Below are 18,811 nucleotides of genomic sequence, written 5' to 3' on the forward strand. Positions count from 1 at the left end.
ACTTCTAGAATCATATGGGTATGTTTGTGTACCTGTTTCATTGACAGTGTGGAGATCTATTTTTTTTTTAATTTTTTTTTCAACGTTTTTATTTATTTTTGGGACAGAGAGAGACAGAGCATGAACGGGGGAGGGGCAGAGAGAGAGGGAGACACAGAATCGGAAACAGGCTCCAGGCTCCGAGCCATCAGCCCATAGCCTGATGCGGGGCTCGAACTCACGGACCGCGAGATCGTGACCTGGCTGAAGTCGGACGCTTAACCGACTGCGCCACCCAGGCACCCCTGTGGAGATCTATTTTTAATTTGCAAATGGTTCATAAATCAATTTATGTTGAATGCATAGTGAAGGGAGTCCTTAACAGAGAACAGAAAATAAATAAATAGCAGCTGGGATTTTTCCTTTTGAAATGATAACAATAACATAATAATGATTTTAAATGATTCTCTTAATTTATCATTAACACTCAAATGTAGTGTTTAATGTGTGCTAAACAGCATGTTGAACATGGGACATGGATTGTATCATTTAATCCTCACAAAATCCTGTGAATTATGTACTATTATTAATCCCCATTCCACAAATGAGAAAATTCATGTTTATAAGGTGGAACAAAATATAGCTGATAAGTAGCTGATAAGAGCTGCATTCTGCTCTGTACTGCATAAATAGTATTCTATTATGACAGCTTCATTATTATAATTATTATTATTTACATAGCACAGTATGTCTTAGAAAAGTGAGCTTGCATTAACAAACTAGACTCATTACTAACATAATTTCATTTTTTGTAGATTCCAGTTCTTCCCACCCACTGTCCATTTGGGATGCCTTTAGAAAAGACAGAGGGTGTGAAATCTAAAGCAGTTCATTTAGTGTCTTCATAAGAAGTTTCAGGACAAAATGGGAACTTTTGATTAAAATGCATATGTATTTTTATGTAATCTGTGTTTTGCACTTATTCTCTCTGTCTCTATATATCACATTACCAGTGATAATCAGGAGGATCATGGCATTCACATTTAGCAGTGACATAACAAATCTGAAAAAAAATCTCAGCATTTAATTAGTAACTGTGAATTCTTATAAAACCGTTTGATTTTTCTCCCATTAGTAATTTTAACATGAAATGTAGTCACAAAATACAGTTGATAAGACTTCTTTAAAAAAAAAAAAACTTTTAAAATGTTTGAGTGATTTTTTTGATAGTGTAGTTGCCGTGAGAATTCTAATGTATGGAGTATAAAATGTAATGTCCACCATATTGGTTTTTTTTTTTTAAGTTTATTTATTTTGAAAGAGAGAGAGCACAATATGCATGAGCAGGAGAGGGGCAGAGAGAGGGGGAGAGGGAGAATCCCAAGCAGACTCTACACTGTCAGCACAGACCATGAGATCATGACCTAGGCCGAAATCAAGAGTCAGACACCTAACCAACTGAGCCACCCAGGATCCACCAGCAATCCACCATTTTGTATAATTCAGTCACACAGCATCTAAATCCAGGCATCAGAATCTATTTGTCATGTCTTTTGTTGGGGTGGAGGGGAGAGGGTTGAAAGCATCATGAAAACAACTCAAACAAGCTTAAGCCAAAAAAAAAGAAAAAGAAATGTATTGACTTACAGAAATGTTCAAAGAGAGGTTTGGGGGGGGGGGGCATCAGGCATGACTTGATCTAGGCGTGTGAAGAATCCCAAGATTCTTGCCTTTGTAGTAGCTTTAGCTTTCAAAGATACTTGCTCCATTTGGTGGGAAGGAAATTGTTGCCTAGAAGTTCCAAGTTTCTATTCTGTCTGAGCAAACCACAGTGAAAAAAAAGATTCTCTTTTCAACAGCTCTTCCAAAACCATTCACAGAATTGAGTATTGTTTTCTCTGATTGGTTGTCTTGGTTCTCATAATTGACCAATCCCAGATACTATGGTGCATCTGCTTCTAATGGCAAGACCTTTATCTTGTGCTCTCTCCTGAAGCCAGAGGTCTAGTCCTTTCAATTCAAATCAGATGAAGTAAAGTTAGGAGGCTCTTCAAAGGAAAATCAAAATGCAGACAGAAACCAACCAATGACCCAACCAAATATGGATCCACTGCGATTGAGAATTTAGGACTCTTAATTCTTATACCCTTCTTCAAAATTGAATAATCTTACGTTAGAAGATTATATTATAATCTCCCTAATTAAATGGTTTGTGGGAGAAGATTTATCACTCCGCCCCCAAATGAGGTAAAAAAAAAAAAAAAGATGTTCTTTTTTATGTGAGAAACTTATCTCCGTGTTCAGCCTTGTGTCTCTTCTACATTTCTACATCCCTTGCCTTTTGCTATTATTCTGGTGTAAATTAGACCTTGTATGTTCCGCAGCCAAGGCTTTCCACTAGGATTCTACTGCTTAGTTCTGGTCTTGTATTCCGCTGATGTTTAATACTTCAGAATACCATTTCTATGTGTGTCTAATAGCCATACCATACTGAGAATTATTTAAGGCTTCCTTAAAATCGATGTTATAATTAAAGTAGAACAAGGCCAGAGCATATTGGGAATTCTACTAAATTGGTTTTCCAAGAAGCAGACCTTGAAAGGATAATTTTTTGCAAGTGGTTGGTTAGAAGAGTTTTTAGAAAGAACCCACGGGAGAATGAAGAAGTGGGACAGGGAAGGAAGAGTAGCCAAGCAGAGTATGGTATCAAGCAAAATGTCATGGAAGTTAAATTTGCCTCAGTCCTGTATGGGAGCTCTGGAGAGACTCACACCTGAGAGACGGCCCCCAGCAGGGGCAGGGAAGATAGAATATTTGTATCACAGCATTTAGTCAGTTGTTGATTGATAGCTGTCCCTGGGGATATGTAAATACCTAGCTGCTTTGAACTCTTTGAAGGGAATGTTAGCTACAGCAGCTTGAGGGTGGTTGTCACAAACAGATACAGATACTCAATGTTGAGGGTAATAGCACTTCAGAATCTGTGGTGGCTAAGGGATCAGAAGGCACACAATTAGAGTACTGACACTGTCTGCTGCATTACTTCTATTGGAAAGGTATATCTCTATCGGATATGCCGTTTCATCCATTAATGGAAAAAAGTGTATCGAGAGAGACTTCGGTGCTATCACTGAGTTCTTCTGTGGAAAGTAGGAATAGTTAGGATGGATGGGACTTGTTCTTTTTACCCCAACTTAATTTGGACACTTAAAATGGTGAGCCACTTGAATAAACATTTTTTTTTTTTTTAAGGCGGGGGGCGGGGCACCTGGGTGGCTCAGTCAGTTAAGCGTCATGATCTCACCACTCATGGGTTCGAGCCCTGTGTTCAGCTCTGTGCTGCTGGTGCCAAGCCTGGATCCTGCTTTGGATTCTGTCTCTCTCTGTCTCTCTCTCTCTCTCTGTCTGTCTCTCTCTCTCTCTCTCCCTCTCCCTCCTTCCCTGCCTCCCTCCCTCTTCCCCACTCACACTCTTTCTCTGCCTCTCAAAAAATGAATAAACATTAAAAATTAAAAAAAAAAAATGGAGAGCCACTACTGTAAAACCACAAATGCCAAATCCGTGGGTGATCCTACAAAAGCTGTAGGGTCTGTATTGCCTTATGATTAAGTACACAGCTTTTAGGGCAAAGAAACTTGGAAATAAATCCTATTTATGCCCTGTAACTATAGGAAAAGTAAATGAAATGACCTTTGCATGTTTTACCCATACATAATACCAGGCACATAGTTCGTGGTTAATAAGCAGTAGCTATTTATTGTGATATCATTACAATTATTTTTATTAAATGCCAAACAGACTCAGATTTAGATAGTTATGTTAAAAATTGACTTCTGTTTTCATAATCAAAATAAAGAACTATTATATAACTGGCAAATACTCAGTCTTTACTGATTTTGTTTTGTCTGAATGCTTTAAGTTAAAAGCGTTTTTCAGTTAAATACTCTTCATGTATTGGTCATAAACCTCAGAGGTACACTGTCATAAAAAAATGGGAAAGGATCATGAATTTAGACAAGTATCTGAGCCTCTATTTATTTTTCTCTTTGTAAGTAAATTTTCTTAGAAATTTTTATTACATAGATAATGAATGCTTTTGTAGAAAAATAATGGAAAATAGAGATAAGCAGAAAGAAGAAAATTAAAGGCATTAATATTCCTACTACTCACAGATAATAACTTTCACTGTCTTCACATATGTACAACATATATTTAAAAAATTAGATGATAAGGCATATACTACAAAATTTACCAGACTTGGTGAAGATCTTCCTATATGAATAATTTTTCTTCTAGAATTTCATTTTTATTTGTAGTTTTGTATTCCATAAAATGAATATATATAAGAAAACCAGTTATCTGAGGTTAATTGTTGGTAGGAATATGCCATTCTACTAAAATGTCAACCTAAATTTGTGGTAAGTGGAAAGTCTTTTTAAAAAGACAAAAACTAAGTGTATCATAATAATTATTTTTTGTGTGTTTATAAGAATTCAAGTCACGTTTTTAACTATATACTAATTCTGAGAAGAATAGACAAATCACACACTGACTAGGGGATATGTTTTCTGGCAAATCTATAGGAGCACATGTATGGCTTTCTACGTTGTTTATGTCTTTGATTTGAATGGAAGGGCCATCATTGTTTGCCAATAAAAAATTCCTTGGACTTGATCAATTTTGCTTTATTTGAATCCTCTACTGAGTCACCATCACCAATTTTCTTCAGTTGTTTACTACTCAAATCCCACACCTCGTAGTCAACCACTTTGTATTTCATTAGGTGGTTTCCCCACATTATTTTTGTTAACTTGAAGAAATCCTGTATCTTTGACAAAGTTTACAATTTGGCTTTGCAAAATGATTTACTTTCATTATTATTGTTAATTTAAAAATTTATAATAGAAACATTTAAATCATCTGGAAATCTATTAGGGAAAGAAGAATGACTTGGCAGTAGGAAAGGAAAGATGTTAATGTAAATAGATTAGGGACTGATCTTACAATCCTGCTATAACTTTACATGTAGCCTGCATTTCTTTATATTATATCTGTAAAAAGTAAGGTCTTTCTCACCACAAATTTCTAAATTCATCACTCTTTGTTAGCTCTTCAATTCAGATATTGTAAATATATTTTGCTATTTTAAAAGATATTCATATTAGACTAAAGATATTAGACATAAGATATTAAGCTAAATCTATAAAGGAACTCCACAAATTCTAATGGTACAATGTAAAGTTATCTTTTACGTTATTTATTTATTTATTTTTGGTTTTCATTTTAGATAAGTTATAAATGAGTACATTCTTTTGAGGATGATAAAACCTATACTCCCAATTTATGTAGATCTATTACATAGTACTGGTCCTGCTTGATAATCTAGCTCATTCATCACAGAGGTCTTCAGTTATGTATTAGTACCAATTTAGCTATAGAGCAATCTGTATTTTACTCTTAAAACCTATAATATGTAGAAGAAGCTTGCCTACTCTTAAATGTCACATGCTCGCAAAGAATTTCCTGACCACCATATTTACACTGATAAAATCTTGTTCCTATTTCTGCACTCTGTTTCCTTTTTGCAGTTACTGCAATTTACAAATGTATTATTTTTTATTATTTATTTATTGTATGTTTCTCTGCTGGTCTTTAAGCAACATGAGGGTAGATAATGTATCTATTTTATTCATCAATTTATTTCCTGATAATAGCACAATGATTTGCACATAGCAGGCCCTTAAGAAGTATTATAAATTGCTGGATGAGTGAATGGTGAATGCTTGCATGATCTGAAAAGTAGTCATAACATAATAGATTGATTGGAAAATTTTCCTTGAGAGTTATTCTTAAGGACACTCTTAATTTATCCTGCTGTCGTAAAGACTAAATCATCTTCTATTCTAATGAGGTATAACTGTTTAGTCCAGTCCCCGATATTAGTTGGAGGAGGTTGGATGGAAACCCGTTGCCAGGGAAAATCAAGTACAGCAAATCCCAAGCTATTCTTGAAATCCCGAACTTTCAACAGGAAGATGAAGGCTTCTATGAGTGCATTGCAGGCAACCTTCGAGGAAGAAACCTTGCAAAGGGTCAACTCATTTTCTATGGTAAGCTAATAGAATTTCAAAAAGTATATGAAATTTTTGGTAATATTCTTCATAGGAGATAGTGAAGGTCGTTAGCATGGTGTGGAAAATGTCATAGGAGAAATAAAGAAAACACATGTGTAGGTTAGGATGCTTAATACACTGATGGGCAGGTGGGCATGACCATTTTTAAAATACGCTTTTAATTCCATCATGGTCTTTACTTGCTATTATTTATTATAATTGCCTTGAAAGTATCAGCAATGTCACATTAAAGCTATAAAAGTTTATAACACAAAGTACCATAGAATTCAATATATTTCCCATAAAACATTCAGCAACAGCTCATGACAGTCTTAATTATTATCCTAAGTAGAATTCACAAAAGGAGAGACTGACAGGAGAAATATAATACTGAATGGTAGTTTTCAGTATTTGTTTCTATTTCCCAGATTTTGTCTGTTCATATGTAGATAATAGAAAAATAATGTTATTACTACACTTAAAATATATGTTGGTCTCAATTACCAGAATCTCAAACGAAAGCAAATATTATATAAAAATTGGCTTCATGTCTTCTTTTATTCAGACCAAAATATACAGTTGCATAAAGTTTGCTTCTTTTTTTTTACAGAAAATAAACCATAATATATACCCCAGAATTATCAAAATGTTTGGTGCCCTTAAGATATTCTTAACTTATTTTTGCCAAATTTAATATATCAGTACTGGAGAACTTTTTAAGACTGTATTTACACATGACCAAAAATACTTTTCTGTGTGACATGTTTCTGTGTGACATGTTTACAAACAATGATAAAGTAATTGGGGAAAATATGTATTTTTTTCATAACTGGAAAAATCTAAGGTATTGTAATTACCTCATAGGAATAGCGACTGAGTATCCTGTGGGGAGAGTAAATTGTGCATTGATTATATTATTTTCCATTTCCTTTAGAATTTCCTATTTTAACCTTGAATGAAAAGTATTATTTTATATATATAGAATATTATGTCCTGCTGATTATTCGTCTACAGTTGTAGCTATATATACAGGTATTTTTTAAAACATTCTTTCACATCTAGAATCCATTGTAAATAAAATAGTAAGGATGTGACTGGGAGTTTTGGGTGGCACCAAGATATTAAAGCTTTGACTAGTTTTTAATAGAGATTTCATTTTTCTATTAAGTAGACAAAGATATAACCCAGTGGTTAAACAGGAAATGAAGGTATTTATAAACCAGAAGTCAATAAGAAAGTGCTTTCTGTACAGAAACTGTTAGCTTACACAGCAGATTTTACAAATATTAATTCTTGTCATTCTTAATGATAGTAAGAAGTAGAAATATTTGTCATTAGCCATTTAATGAATCCAAATGGTCCTTGTGGGGTAATAACAGATAATTGGTCAATAAGATAAATATTATACTTCTTATTAACCTATTGATTTACTTGTTATCATGCTCCCAAAGGAGCAGAGTATTGACTCAAGTACCTGAGAATTGCATAATACCTGATAATTTTAAGAAAAGAAACGGTTTTATTATATTGCGGTGTTTAAATTCAGAACCCTTTTCTTCTATATTCCATCTTTATTACCTCGAAAAGAAATCTTTAAGTATCATCATTATAGAAAATGATACCATTATAATAATATCATTATAGAAAATGAAACCTATTCAGAGAAGTTAAGTGACTTTCCATAATCACTCAGTAGGGAAAGAAAGAAAATCTAAAATCCAAGCCCATATAGTTGACCTGAAATCCTAGGTCCTTTGTTTCATGCATTCCCTACATTGTTGAAGATTTAAAACTTTGGTCTTTAGAATCTGAAGCATGCAAAGAATTTACGTATTAACAAAATAAATACATTGTAAAGTTATAATTATCTCATTAAGCATTAAAACCATATGTATTTCAAACTTTTACAACCTATGTGAATTTTATATGTATTTATTTCTTCTCCCAGGTCAAACATATGTTAAGAAAATTTCTCAACAATCTTCACAAATTGTAAAATTTTGCTAATAACATTCAGAAACATGATTCACTTTCATCCATACATCTACTTCATCTAAGTCTTGCCTTAATATGTCCCTCAAAACTGTGATAATCATATTCTGTAACTGGAAGTTGTCCCGATTTCCACAGGTGATAATCCCAGGCTTAGTTTCTACTACAGTGAGACATCATGATTCCTTCTTCTCAGTGACCAGCTCTCTGAAGGACCTTTTATCTTAGTGGAAGCAGATGTTGCAATGGGAAAACCCTGGAAGTCAGACATACCCGTACAACTTTCAAAGACTCTCAGTCACACTTCTTTCTCCATCCACTGCTACAGTCACCAGCTCTAGGTTTTGTTGGTATAACCTGATAGAGTCTTGTCTCAGGTGCCACACCAAGTCCGTCTTGTTTCCTCCTTCAGTTTTCTTTGTTCTCTTAGAGCCTACTCAGCACTTCGGTGCACACAACCTGGGTCTGCTAATATAGAACATCTATACTAACCTTGAATGACAGTGGACAGAAACCAATGAATAAATGCTTCCTCTTCCTTTTCCTCAGTAGGCAGTTATAAAGACCCCTTAGAAGTTCACAGAGGATCAAGTAACAGTGGCCCATCTTGGTGGCTAACTTAATAACTGACCCTTGCATTGCCTCTTTCCTTCCCTGTAGACTCTTCCTCTTCCTGATGCCTTATCTTTGGGCTGGCATTCCTAACAGGCAAAATGAACACTACCCCTTAACTTAGGCTCTGCTTTCAGGGTTCAAAGTTTGGCTTCTCTGTTTTTTAACTATGTCTTCTCTAGCAGGTTATCTCACATGTCTGCAAACATCTCTACAAATGACTAGAGGGAGAATTAACTGCAATTACATATCTAGCTTATAAAAGCCTGCAATTCTGAAGGAAATTGCATTCACTCCTACGTATCTGAGGACAGACCTAAATAAAAGAGGGATAAATGACACAGCCAGGCAGCCTCCTGTCATTTTATGAAAGAACATTTAATTTACACCCCACCTGTTTCTATGAATTATAGTAAGGATACTACCACCTGACACCTAAATAACACTTTAACATTAATTAAACCAGGTTTTTTTTGTTTTTTTGTTTTTTTTTTTTTTTTTTTTTTTTTTTTTTTTTTTTTTTTTTTTTGCCTCAGTACAATGTAGAACTTGGTCATATTTCAAAATAAGGTTTTGGATAATGGATGCCCAGGATTAAATTTAGGTGCTGAGCTTAAATAAAACTCGAAAGTTCTCATTTCCTATCAAGAGTTTTATGCTGGGGAAAAAAAATTGGAATCTAATCCTCCTAAAATGTGATAAGGCTCATATTTGAATTGTGCTTCAAGCTATTGAATTGTAATTATGTCTGATATAGATAAACTTCCTTTTAGTTAGTTCAAACCAAATATAATCATGGGCCTTTGCTCACCGTGGGTTCTGATTTAGTATACATTTTCTAACTTGACCTATGTACTAATATTTACCATGAAATTATTCTCTGGCCTTGTTCTGCATTTGGACGTTTTCCTACAACTCCCAAGTTGCTATAAAGGGACATCACAATGACAAATGGCAAACATTTATCTTATGCCGAAGGACCACTGATATTTACAAGATTTCTGTTGTTCCACATTGAGGCTTCTACATTTCCCTTCCCTCAATCGTGTGTTTTCAGTACAATTGGGCCCAGTTAGCTTTGTCCTTCTGCTTTCTATAGTCCTTGGAATGTTGCGCAATGTTTTGGATAATTGACTTGCCAAGTAGTTGTTCTTATCTGTTTTTGAAACAGCCCCACCAGAATGGGAACAAAAAATCCAAAATACTTACCTGTCTATCTATGACAGTTTGTTTTGGGAATGCAAAGCTAGTGGAAAGCCAAATCCTTGGTACACTTGGTTAAAGAATGGTGAACGCCTCACTCCAGAGGTAAGCAACTATGTTGATATTAAAATTTCACCTAATCTCCTAGGGAAATTTTTTTACTACCAGTAACAGCTAATGTTTATGGGATGCTTAGTAGGTGCTAGGAAAGGCAGTATACTCCTCACATACACTAATTTATATAATACTTAAATAAGCTCAAAGTAGCTATTAATATTATCCCCATTTTTCAAATGAAAAAATTAAGGGTAGAGAGGACAACTTGCATAAGGTCACACACTACTCAGTGATAGATCCGTATTCAGATATCATCATCACCATCACTGTCTTAATTAACATCCACCAAACTGTTGTATGAGCCTGGTCCTATGTAAATATTTTTCCATGTGTTTTTTTGTATCCTCATGACAATTTTATGAGAGAGATGCTAGTATTATTTCTTCCATAGATGAAGAAAATTGGTTTCAGACAGGTTAGGTCTCTTGTCCAAAGTTACACAGTAGCTAGTAAATATTAGAATTTGTTCTAAACATAATCTGATTACGGAATCCAAGCTCTTAAACATTAACCACTATCTGGCTTTTACAAAAACTAATGACTCTAAACCCATAGGATGTGGAGAACTGAGGCAATTATCCACATTTTTCAATTTGGAGCATACTTTATTGTACAGTATACTGAAAATGAGACAAAATTGGCCCCCCCCCCATCACATTATCCAAATAATTGTGTTAATTCTCCCTTTTACTTTGCACTTGTAGGCACAGCTTGGGCCACAAAGAACATCTAGTGTTTAGAAGATGAAAATAATGCTCTTCTTTGTTTTGGTTTTAGTGAAATTTTCTTCCTGAATGCCTTTTTGCATAGAACATTTTCTGTTTCTTCCAGCCTACTTTCATTATCCTTAAAGGATGGTAATAGGTATACTGAAATATTTTTTTAAAATTATATTTGCTCTATTAAGCTATTTCATTATGTGCACTCAAAATTGTATTTCTCTACTCCAAATGGGACTCTGTAACAGATTTGGCTGTTTCAGCATACTATGGTAGGCTTCAGAAAGGGAGAATTTAGCTCCTCCAATTAGAACTACCAAGCCATCACATTTCAGGTCTTTGGGAGACCTTATGATGGAAAGCCAAGGATATTTCTAATCATTATATTCATGTCTAACATTATTATTAGCCATATTTCCTGAAATAATTGGAAGGCTAGAATCATCCAAATTATTTTATATACCATATAACAGAGTTAACATACATTCTATGCAGACAATGCCAATTTTCAAAGAAATGAGAGAATGTACAATATACTAACTACTAAAATTATAGGAAGGATATTTCTTTTTTTAACTTCAAAAAGCTGCTCGGAATCTTGCAGTATATTAAGCTCCATCTTCATAAACATCAGTTCTCATGCACCAAAATATCATATATTGTAGAAATGTACCAATGTTTAATAGTGTATTCTGGTTAAGAGAGTGCCTACATTAACACACTAACATCTTTATGTGGCTTTTCTTTTATTAGGAAAGAATTCAAATAGAAAACGGGACACTTGTCATAACTATGCTGAATGTGTCAGATTCTGGTGTCTACCAGTGTGCTGCAGAAAACAAATATCAGATAATTTATGCAAATGCAGAATTGAGAGTATTAGGTAAGTCATTCATTTATAACCGAAAAATTCAAAATGACATTTTAGTGAGCTATGATTATACATAGTATCAACCCAAGTTTTCTGTAAATTAGAGATTGCTTTCCTTTGAAATAATGGGAAATGTCTAAATTAACTATAAAAAAAAGGCAGGGTGAAAATCATTATTCTGCTTGAGCAATACATTAGTGCTTCCAGAGAAGTCTGCTGTTGAGTACATCCAAGCCAGAACAAGGGTCCTCCAAAGCTGATCATAGCACATGTTTTGAGTACAACTCAAAATTATCCTTTAGGAGTGTTTCAACTGCTAACAAAAAAATAGGAAAAGAAAATCTCAATTTATAGTGATTTAAGCAGGTATTTATTTTATCTTTTAACAAGAATTGCAGGAGTGGTAACTGAACCACAGCACCGTGATTGATAATATTATCCTTTAAATTTTCCCTCGTGCTTGTAGCCTTGAGGGAGTGACTGCTCTAGCTACAGGAATAAAACCCATACTTAAGGGAGAAGGAGAGGGAAGGGACAAAAGTGACCAAATCTATCCCTCTCATTAGAAAATACAAAATTTCTGTGCATCCTTACAGTAAAATCATTTTATGACAATGGCTAGAACCCTGTCACAAGACCACCCAGACCTCAAGCAAAGCTGGGCAGATGAGTCCTTGTAGTAGAAAATTTGGGATAGAAGCAGTTCAAGAATGTTATTCTCAGTGGTGTGTGTTACAACAAATAACCCACCAGTCTCTTTTATCACAAAGTTTTCTTAATGGTAGGAAGAAATGGAATGAGAGAGGAAGGATCAAGCAAAGAGACAAGGTTTCATAAGCTTATGGACAATGGCCATTGATTTGTTTATTCTTTCAATCACTACTATTTATTGAAAAGTTATTGTGTACTAAGTAGTAAAGATATAATTATCAATACTTAAGTGATCTTTACTTTCATAGAACCTATAGTTTCACTGAGGAAAAAAAGCTAAATTTTAAAATATGATTATTATAGTGAATAACTGAGAAGGTGTTATCAGACTTCATGACAAGCTGAAAATAACCTAAATTGAGGATGTTCTCTTGAAGCCTGAGATCCGTAGAAAAAGCATGCACAAGTCAGTAAAGAGAAGCAATACTTTAAATGCCCAGAAACAAGAGACCATGGCATATCTCAAGGAATTTCAGCCCACTTAGACTTCAGGCTAGGAGTGAGGATTGGACACATGGCTTCCCACATTCATGAAGCTGGAAAGACTCAGATACATCCAGGCAGTCTAATAATTTCTCACCCTCATGAATTGGTATTTGTTCAACATTTATTGAGTGGGGACAAAGTTGAAACTGACATTTAAAAAAAAAATCTGCTCAGCTTGCCTGCTTCTACCGAAGGCAGAGTATTTCCATTTAGCTGGTTAAAGGCTTGCCTGAATAAATCTGACAAAGTGATAGAGTATTTCTGCTTTATTTCAGTGATATTTTATATTTCCCATTTAGGATCATTACCTTGACTGGAAGAGATTTAATGATTTCCCTAATCAGGGTTAAAATCTCTTCTTCTCTCTCTTATGGGACCACCTTCACCCTCTTTGTTGTAAACACGATTTAGAATGTGGCTCTTTGTAACTTGGTTCTTCCCCTGCTCTGATTGCCCTTTGTTATTTCAATGACTAGAACCAAAACAAAAATAAATTACATTTATTGAACACATACTTTGTGCCAGGCACTATGCTAGAGTTCTTTACAGATGTTATCTCATTTAATCTCCTCAGTAAATTTCTGAAGTAATTATCTGTTGTCAACTTCATTTTTCAAATGAAAATAGAACTCCAAGATGCTAAATTGGTAACTTGTCCCAGAACAACCTGAGCAGAATAGCTTGAAAAAAGCCCTGCATGTTAACCTTAAATCCTGTCTCGTATACTACACCATCAGGTTACCACGTGTTAATTAAGTGACTAACTTAACAATTTGGTTTTAATTTTGTTTTTAGCCTCAGCTCCTGATTTCTCTAAAAATCCTCTTAAAAAAACTTCAGTTGTACAAGTTGGTGGGGATATCACTATCGAATGCAAACCAACTGCTTTTCCTAGGGCAGCTATCTCCTGGAAAAGAGGAATGGAGAGCCTGAGACAGAGCAAAAGGTAAATAGATCTCTTTTGTTTTATATTTTGAGATATTTTGCCATATAACGTCTTCCAAATCTAAGTCTTCTAAATCCTCTCCCTTAGGGTAAGCTTACAACTGGGTACTCACAGATACCAAACATTTTCACATGGCAGCAAAAACTAAAGAATCTTACAAACTTGAGACCTATTTGTATAATTTTGCTGCAACATATTTAGTGCATGCACTTGTAATAGACATATTTTAAAAAATCCTTTAAGACCTTTTTTTCTATATTCAGCTTGCAGCTTCTTCCTGACCCAGCCTGCTGAGAAATCAGTGAGAAGAGCATTACATAAAAGAGAGAGACACTTATACTCACACACCTGGTGTTGTGGTTTTTAAATAGTCACACAGGTGTTCGCCCCATGACAAAATGAATTCTCCACATGAAAAAAAAAATGTAGAGAGGTTCCTGTAGAGAAAGAAAAGAGGTTTCCTTCTGTTCTAGATGTGATTGAGAAATCCTGGATCAGCACTGGCATGTTTTCTATGAGAGTTTAGACAGAGCAAAACAGGTGTTTTTCTCTACTTAGAATAAATTTTGCTGCATTGTACTATAGAACCTTGTATACCTAGGGAAACTAGGCAATATGTGTGGCTCTATTGGAATGACCCATGCGTGTTACCGTGTGACCAGATGTGCAGTGGAATACTACCCTGCATGAGCCACTGTGCTGAACATAGGAAAATGTTTCAGTGAGCTATTTGTCAGATCATATGTGTCGTTAACTCATATGCGTAGCCTACCAGTCCAGTAACATAAATGAACAAGACAGGCCATGTAAAAAAAAAGGACAGGGGCACCTGGGTGGCTTAGTCAGTTAAGTGTCCCACTTCAGCTCAGGTCATGATGTCATGGTTTGTGGGTTCGAGCCCCACGTCAGGCTCTGTGCTGGCAGCTCAGAGTCTGGAGCCTGCTTCAGATTCTGTGTCTTCCTCTCTCTCTGCCCCTCCTCAGCTGGCACCCTGTCTCTCTCTTTCTCTCAAAAAATAAACATTAAAAAACGTGTATAAGAAAAGAAAAAGGACAGCTGAAGCATGATGTATGATAAGATATGGAGATATGGTGGTTGCCAGAGTATGAGACAGGTCTGGAGAGTGAATTCTACACCAAAACCAGATAGTCACTCCCAGTTTCGGTAGACATTTTTTTGTGGGAAGATAGAACTTGAGACAGGGTTGTAGAACTTCAAACATTTCCAGAAAAACTAGAAATCTGGGTTTTGGCGTTGAATCTTCTGAGCCAGTAAAAATGTCATAGGCTGGAGGCAGGGATGCCATTTTTATTTCTGATCTAGGACTGCCTTTGTAGTCAAGAGAGAGAGAAAAGGGGGTTAAAACAAACAAGAAGTGGGGCACCTGGGTGGCGCAGTCGGTTAAGCGTCCGACTTCAGCCAGGTCACGATCTCTCGGTCCGTGAGTTCGAGCCCCGCGTCGGGCTCTGGGCTGATGGCTCAGAGCCTGGAGCCTGTTTCCGATTCTGTGTCTCCCTCTCTCTCTGCCCCTCCCCCGTTCATGCTCTGTCTCTCTCTGTCCCAAAAATAAATAAACATTGAAAAAAAAATTAAAAAAAAAAAAAAAAAAAAAACAAGAAGTGCAGATGGTATAGAGTGCTATCAGGGTTATATCTAGAGCCTTGAAGACGCTCTCCTGACGTGACAAGATAGACAAGATAAAGACCTTTCCAGGGCCCTCTCGTTCCTTGCTGTCCCCTGTCTCCAGTGGTCTCTATAGCCCTACACTGAAGCTTTTCCCAGGACAGAGATTTTGTCAAATCTGTCTGTGCATGCCCTGTGCCTTTGGTATAGAACCTAAACTCAATAAATATCTGTGGAACGAATGAATGTGTCAAAAAGGATGAATATGTAAGACGTCACCAGCTTTAGGGAAAAGCTCTTCTGGACAAGATGCCTTGAGACATAAGAGCAGAAGCTTCAAAGCCAAGGGGAAAAGATTGATGAAGGGGAAATCTGTTTCCCTAGCCCTGACTGCGCTCCTTCCTCTGTGTAGACTGCCTAGGAGATCACTGCAGGTATTCTCAACAGCTTTGGATGTGGATTCCTTTTAAATGATTCCTCTTTGATTCCTAAAACCTAATTGAGGTTCGAAGACACTGCTGTAGAATTAGAAAACTCAAGAGATTCCAAAGTATCAAATGCAGCACTTCGTACTGAGAGTCTGGACAAATTGATTACTTCATTTCCTAAAGTGACTCAAAGTCCTCACATAAGGAGCAGGAATGAGTGTTGTTTACTTTCTATAAACGTTAAACACTTAAGCACCATGTATGTGGGGAGGAGAAAGAGAAGGAAGAATATTTGAATAAAGTAAGGAAATGAGAGGAAAACAAAAGGTTTGAGGGAAACTGCTTTGAAATGACTTTTCAGGTTTATGTTTTGTTTTGTCCCATCTAGAATGAATTTGGGACCTTTTCATCTTTTGAATAATCACTAAGAGCATATCAGAATAAGCATTGTCTCACTAGAATTAATTTTTTTAATGTTTATATTTATTTTTGAGACAGAGCAAGACAGAGCATTGAGTGACAGGGGAGTGCAGAGTGCAGGGAGAGGGAGATACAGAATCTGAAGTAGGCCCCAGGCTCTGAGCTGTTAGCATAGAGCCCAACTTGGGGCTCAAACTCTCAACCACAAGATCATGACCTGAGATGAAGTCAGACGCTCATACGACTGAGCCACCCAGGCACCCCGTGTCTCACTTTAATTAAAGGAGTGATCTGTGTGATTTCTATTCACAGATGGTTCTTCTCTAATTTCGTTCTCTCATTGCTATAGGACTTCATTATAGGTTTCAGTAAAAAGAAACAAAAAGAATTTTCTCCTGAGCACACATCTTAAAAAATTGAAAAAAAAAATAAATCTGAGCCGCGGAAGTACATAGTAATTACAGAGGTGTATCTCTGCCAGTTCTAGATTACCTTAAGCAGTAATTTGCAAAGGTCATACAACCATCCATGAGACTTTGTGTCTCTGCATGATCCCTGTCCTGTCCCTACTTCTATTGCCTTCTGACCTGACTGGTTTCATTGAGTGCATGGCTTCATGCTGCTTTTTGGGAAATACTGCACCTGTGTTTTTATTTGTGTTGACTTAATGGGTTTTTTCTAGTCTCATCATAGGGATTTCCAAAGAAGTTGAAGGTAAAAATTAGAGAAGGAAGGAACAAACGAAGGAAGGAAGGAGAGTAGGAAGGAGTTTTACAGAGCTAGATCCTAAATTCAAAGACAAAAACACTGAATCCCAGTGTACATTTTGAAATGCCATGCCAGACTGCTTATTTCACTTCAGGAGAAACAGAAATATAATTCCTACCCTTTCATACCTCTGTTAAAACATGACACAGTTGTACACATAGAAAGGTTTAAAAAGCCACATATGGACAACAACTTAAATGTTTACAATGATCCCAAGTAGGAATAGTTTTTAGTTCTTGACCTGTGTGGGAAAATGCACATTTTTACTTTCTGTTATAAAACTTGTATACGGTGCTGTCTCCTTTGAAATTTCATTGTCACTAACTCTTGCTTCCAGTAAAGTGTAACTACCTAGAGATGGTTGAAAGGACTCTAAAGAAGCTTATTCAAGGGGCGCCTGGGTGGCGCAGTCAGTTAAGCGTCCGACTTCAGCCAGGTCACGATCTCGCGGTCCGTGAGTTCGAGCCCCGCGTCGGGCTCTGGGCTGATGGCTCAGAGCCTGGAGCCTGTTTCCGATTCTGTGTCTCCCTCTCTCTCTGCTCCTCCCCCGTTCATGCTCTGTCTCTCTCTGTCCCCAAAAAAAATAAAATAAACGTTGGAAAAAGAAAAAAAAAAAAAAAGAAGCTTATTCAAAGTAATCTTACTGTATTGCCTACTTATAAAAAAATTGTGGCAATATATATATTTTGACACTTTCCTCTACTCTTACATGAAATGAGACAGCATACATCACCTATATAGTAAGTGATAAAGCTTAGACTCTATGCCAAGTTGCCCATCTCTGTTTCCAGGTCTATTCCACTCAACAGGTAACAGAGAGCATACTTGATTCTTCATTTTTGGAATGGCTGTTATTACATGATTTAACCTACTTTCACGTGTTGGTAATTCAGATCAAGCAAGAATTCTAAATATAATTAATATGTTTCTTATTGGCCTGTGTGCTTCAGTTGAAGTCTTGACTCTTTTACGATTTCTGTCTTTATAAGTACTTGTATTCATGGCAGACTGTCCAAGTAGAAAAGTTTTCCTACATCTGAAAATAGATAGATGGCATTACAGTCCACAGGCTTCCTGGTTTCCTGCTGGGAATGTATGGTCTTAAGACATCTACTTCATTCTTTTTGGAGCTACAAGTCATTTAGCAGTAACACCTAAACTGAACAGAAGCAGAGGTACGTTCCTGTGGTGAAAACGGGGATGTATTGCAAAGAATCCTGCATTGGGAATTAGAAAATGGGGATTTTGGGGTGCTTGGGTGGCTCCGTCGGTTGGGTGACTGCATTCACTCAGGTCATGATCTCACAGATGGTGAGTTCGAGCCCCGTGTTGGGTTCTGTACTGACAGCTCAGAGCCTGGAGCCTGCTTTGAATTCTGTGTCTCCCTCTCTCTCTGCCCCTCTCCCACTCATTCTCTCTCTTTCAAAAATAAACATTAAAAACTTAAAAATAACAACAACAACAAAAAGAAAACGGGGATTTTGGTCCCAGTTCTGTCACTGATGAGTGCCCTGACCTTGTATAAAACCACTAGCATATTCTCTCTCTCTCGCTCTCTTTTTTTCCTTTGAGGTGACTGTTCTCTGGATTTATTTAAGGTGAACTACAATCAAAACAACTTTAAGAAACATTAAACCCTATACCCATGTAGTGACTGCCAGAATAGGGTTTATATATTAGAAATAGAAATAGAAATCAATGCAAAACATTAGTGTGCCAGGTTAAAATTGCAGCTGCTATCATACTTATAATTTTGTATATATTGCGCTGGTTTCCTCAGGTGGCCAAGCGATTGAGCCAGACATGGTGATTGCTTTAAATTG

General features: G+C 36.3%; 1 protein-coding gene and 1 pseudogene across 4 annotated transcripts in view; one reads left to right on the forward strand and one right to left on the reverse strand.

The window, feature by feature from the left end:
* LOC115508493 overlaps positions 1 to 18,811 on the reverse strand; it is a 607,545-nt pseudogene that overhangs the window by 172,203 nt on the left and 416,531 nt on the right.
* CNTN6 (contactin 6) overlaps positions 1 to 18,811 on the forward strand; it is a 163,575-nt gene that overhangs the window by 74,135 nt on the left and 70,629 nt on the right. For 2 of the 4 annotated variants that reach the window (XM_032592342.1, XM_032592343.1), the window contains 4 exons: positions 5,910 to 6,089; positions 9,868 to 10,004; positions 11,489 to 11,618; positions 13,599 to 13,749. In XM_032592342.1, coding sequence (XP_032448233.1) covers positions 5,910 to 6,089; positions 9,868 to 10,004; positions 11,489 to 11,618; positions 13,599 to 13,749 — 598 coding nt within the window. Of the gene's footprint in view, positions 1 to 5,904; positions 6,090 to 9,867; positions 10,005 to 11,488; positions 11,619 to 13,598; positions 13,750 to 18,811 lie in introns of all 4 variants that reach the window. The other 2 variants (XM_032592341.1, XM_032592344.1) reach the window with 2 other exon arrangements.

Source organism: Lynx canadensis, chromosome A2 (assembly GCF_007474595.2).
Source record: "Lynx canadensis isolate LIC74 chromosome A2, mLynCan4.pri.v2, whole genome shotgun sequence".
NCBI lineage: Eukaryota > Metazoa > Chordata > Mammalia > Carnivora > Felidae > Lynx > Lynx canadensis.